This window comes from Medicago sativa, chromosome 7 (assembly GCF_051527215.1).
Source record: "Medicago sativa cultivar Bolivia chromosome 7, Bolivia_mono, whole genome shotgun sequence".
Taxonomy (NCBI): Eukaryota; Viridiplantae; Streptophyta; class Magnoliopsida; order Fabales; family Fabaceae; genus Medicago; species Medicago sativa.
Window position 1 is genome coordinate 95,471,743 of NC_140755.1, and position 4,492 is coordinate 95,476,234.

A 4,492-nucleotide genomic window follows, 5' to 3' on the forward strand; every position below is an offset into this window, starting at 1 on the left:
ACTTTTTGTTCATTAAAAGTAAAAAGCCCACTCACTCATACAGACTATGCCTATATCTCTCTCACTCTTTATTATTAAAAAATAAAAAATAAAATAAAAACTCATCAGAGAAACCCTCTCCAAATCGTTCCAATCCCTAATCGTTCCAATCTCTTTCACTTGAGGAACCGTTCTCTAAATCGTTCTAATCTTTCTTTGCTCCAAATCACACTCCAGATCCCTAAATCATCGTCTCCCAATCGAACCTTTCGATGTCTCGTTCGTCGAGTGAAAGTGATTTCTTATTCATCTCCGGCAAGTGGCGTATAATCAACAAAGTCTCATGATTCACGAAGATTCACAATACCAGCTCATCTCTCGTTCTGTCTACGCAAGCTTAAAGCCTCGCAGCCCTCTTACCGCTCAGGTTCTCCATTTTTTTCGTCCTTAAATCCTTTTGTAATGCTATTTCTTTTAGTTTTTCATAAAATTATTTGATCTATGTAGTTTGAGCTATAGATTGTCTTTCAACATTGAACCCTAAATTTGGTTAGGTAATATTTGAGACGCATGCTGTGTTTTTGAGTTATAATGTGTTTAATTTTCTGGTATTTTATATCATAAGTTCCCTTTATGTTTGTGTAAACTATATTTGACACTAACATTGCAGATGTTTTGTTATACTGCACTATTAAATTCATTATTTATTTTGAGGTTTGTGTTAGGATTGTTTGTTTACAATTAATTTTATAATAACTCAGTAAGTGGCTTATGCTGGTTTTGCAGTCTTAGTCTTGCAATACTTCCATTGGTGGCCTTTATGGTGGAAAAGTTGGCTCATCTGAAGGGTGAAATTTGATAATGGTAAATCATGTTTATGCATTTGGCTTATAATTGATTGAAATTTCTTGTTTTGCTATAGAAAATGCATGTCATTGGAATGTATCCTTGTACATTTATGATATTATTTTCTAGCAATTCAACTATGTTTGATGCTTTGCTATTTAGGGATCATGCTATATCTGTCCTAGAAGGTGACCAATTATTGCAATAAGGAACTCTTCAGAAATAACGAAACATGTGACATTCTTATCTTTGCAATTTAAGTTGATTTTTTTTTGGTGAGATTGATATCTTTTGAACTATGCCAAAATTACTTGTTTTGGATTTATTGTAAACATGAAGTTCATTTCAATAATCAGAAAGCATGACTAAAACTAGGCATACAAATTAAGGACAAGTAATATTGTAGCCAATTACTTGCTATGAGTCTGGCTCATATTGATCTGTAGTTTAGGCTTTCTATCTAACCACTCTTGAAACTGGTTAGGATCCCAATAAAGATAATGCACTTTTGAGTTGCTGCCACAAATTCAATGTTACGTTTTGTTAGTTACTAATGGAGTTTCTATCTTTTGTTAATCAGATTCAATGCTATAATCTGTTCTTGAAGAAGTCTGATTGATCTAGTGTATGGAAGGAGGAACATTGTTAATCAAGGATCTTAGAGCAAATCTAAGGTATATTTTCTTTGACAGAATGATATTCCATCTTGTGTTCTAGATAGTAGCTACTTCAAAGCCTAAGAAGTACTTGAATGCTCTCTCGAGTCTTTGAAGCTAAGTTTCACATCTATGAGGGTCTTAACTTTCTTAATTTCATCAACGTCAATCCCCCGTAAGACCAGAACATCCACATAGATCAAGAAAAAATTGAAGTGAATAATCTGTTTTGGATTGAGCATAGTCAGAATCAGTGAGTGTCTTAATTAACTTGGTGTTCTATTTTTTACTGGTCTGCTTCAATCCATTTAGGGACCTTTGCATGCAGTTTGCAAACCATATCAGGTTAAAGAAGATCAAGACCAGAAAGAGGTTGCACGTACACTTCTTCCTAAAGATCGCCATGAAAGAAAGCAGTGTTCTCATCAAGCTGGAAAATAGAGGCCTATTTTGAGATGCTGCAATCGCCATTAGAACTCTGACATTAGTCATTTTCACTACTGAACTAAATATGTTCATATAGTGAATGATGCCTTCAGTTTGAGTAAATCATTTGCCCCTAACATTGACTTGTTCCTTTGTATTGTACCATTTGCATGCAGTTTTAACTTGAATAGTCACTTACAACCAATATTATAGTGTAGTATGTGAATAAAGAGTTTTTAGTTATAAAACAAATTATTCATAATGGTTGAGATTAACTCTCAGGGTCCAAGTTTATACACCATCAGGCTAACCTCTAAGGGTTTGAAATTGTTAAAAAGTTGACATTGTTGGATTTATAATATTTGATTTGCATATTTTGTTTTTGTTAAGATGTTTGTGAGCACACACTATGCTGGGAAGGAAGTAACCATGGCATTTAAAGAAGGGGAGACTTATAAAAAGGTGTTTGGGCCTGTATTTGTCTACCTTAACTCTGATTCAAGCAATAATGATAATGCAACTCTCTGGTCAGATGCTGTACAACAGGTACTATAGTCACACCAACCACATTGTTTAATTTGTTAAGTCAATGACAAATAATTTTAATTAGTTCTTTATACATTTATATGAACGAACAGAAGTATTGTCTTTGCTCTGAAACTTTTTGAGATAATATTGATGCATTGGCTGCCTCATTGCTAACTGTCTAATCTGAATGAATATGTTTAGGTGACTGATTATGAGTTGATTCCCGGTGGACGGAATACTAAAGTTACAGAGGAGAATAAGCATCAATATGTTGATTTGGTTGCTGAGCATCGATTGACTACTGCTATTCGACCTCAAATAAATGCTTTCTTGGAAGGGTTCGGTGAAATAATTCCGAAGGAGTTGATATCTATATTCAATGACAAAGAACTGGAACTATTGATCAGTGGACTTCCCGATATTGATTGTAAGTTTGTTACATTAATTTACCTAATCTTAGTTGAGTTTCTTTCGTTCTTTTTTTTCATTTTCCTTTGTTGATGTCATTCTAGCTCATTTGATTGATGCTGGTTATTTTTACAAGTTTTCAATTCCTAGAAAAGAAATTTTAACACTCGGTTATACATTTTATTTCAGTGGATGACTTGAGAGCAAATACAGAATATTCTGGATATAGTGCTGCTTCCCCGGTGATTCAATGGTTTTGGGAGGTTGTTCAAGGTTTCAGCAAAGAGGACAAGGCTAGGCTGTTGCAGTTTGTGACAGGCACTTCCAAGGTATATTTCTTTCAGAGCTTTAAACATTTTGATCTTTTATTGGCAGTGTCCCAAAATTTAGTGATTTTCTATGTTGAGAAATTATCCTTCATATTGGAAATACTTTTATTTGGAGTTCGGATGTATAAGATGTGAATAAGTTAAATGCTAGCTACATTCTGTTACACCAGTTTTTCTGTTTACTTTCTTCCAAATGGTCGAGAGTTTTGGTGTATGTGTCACATGGTTGTGAACATAAGCAAGAGTATGTGTTCAGTTTGCATTCTATTCCAATACTCTGGCTTTCTCTCGTATTTTAAAAGATTGAATAATGTTGGTTCATTGTATTGAAGACTTGGAGCTGGACTTGGAACTGTGAACATGTAATGTACGATTAATGGGTCTGATTTTTGCTTCCAATGTTTCAGGTGCCTCTAGAGGGTTTTAGCGCACTTCAAGGAATTTCAGGTGCTCAAAAGTTTCAAATACACAAGGCATATGGAAGTTCTGATCACTTGCCTTCTGCTCATACATGGTACCATTTCTCTACTTTCAGTTGGTTATATATTCTATCGACATAATTTTTCGGGTCAAGTTTTGGCTATATTACATCTCGTGATGAATCATTTGTTATGTGAGTTGAATTGACATCGATTGTTCTTTATGCAGTTTCAATCAATTAGATTTGCCGGAGTATCCATCTAAACAACATTTGGAAGAGAGGTTACTGCTTGCGATTCATGAAGCAAATGAGGGATTTGGATTTGAATGAGATTTTCTTTTGTTCAAAATACTATGTATTTTATTTATTGTTTGGATTTGGATTTATTGTTTTGATTTGGATTTGTATTTTATTTATTGTTTTGAAAGAATTATATATATGGGATTTAGATATTTTTTGTTATATATTTATTTAAATTGGCAACAAAAACTGCCCCATTCAGTTTTATTTTTTTTTTTAAAAAAAAGTAACATTTGCGACTGTTGGTGAAGGGTCGCAAGCCTTTATTTTTTTTAAAAAAAACTTAACATCTGCGACAGTTTTGAAGGGTCGCAAGCCCTTTTAAATTAAATTAAAAGCCTCCTTTGCGACGGTTGACAACTGTCGCAGCACCTGTTGCGGCAGTTGGAGTGGCTGTTCTGTGAAGGGTCGCAAATGACTGTTGCGACCCCAACATCCGTGACTGTTGTGGAAGGGTCGCAATTGTACATTTGCAACCCTTCTAACAGTCGCAATCTACCATTTTAAAAGTCGCAAAATGCAGTTTTTCTTGTAGTGTGTGTAAGCATGTTTGTTAAAAACAAATAACATGAAATCATGAAATAAATTTGTGGATACAT

General features: G+C 34.1%; 1 protein-coding gene across 3 annotated transcripts; it reads left to right on the plus strand.

The window, feature by feature from the left end:
• Positions 1–4,082, plus strand: LOC146910668 (E3 ubiquitin-protein ligase UPL2-like). Of its 3 annotated transcripts, none has more exons than XM_085725701.1 (9): positions 1–406; positions 766–843; positions 988–1,059; positions 1,406–1,499; positions 2,298–2,453; positions 2,637–2,862; positions 3,033–3,172; positions 3,580–3,686; positions 3,821–4,082. In XM_085725701.1, the coding sequence occupies exons 5-9, from the start codon at positions 2,298–2,300 to the stop codon at positions 3,921–3,923; spliced, it is 732 nt and encodes a 243-aa protein (XP_085581827.1). In that variant the 5' UTR covers positions 1–406; positions 766–843; positions 988–1,059; positions 1,406–1,499; the 3' UTR covers positions 3,924–4,082. The 3 variants fall into 3 exon arrangements, with proteins under 3 accessions (XP_085581827.1, XP_085581826.1, XP_085581825.1); XM_085725700.1 differs by lacking the exon at positions 988–1,059 and adding an exon at positions 1,794–2,025; XM_085725699.1 differs by lacking the exon at positions 988–1,059.
• The last annotated feature ends 410 nt before the right edge of the window (positions 4,083–4,492 follow it).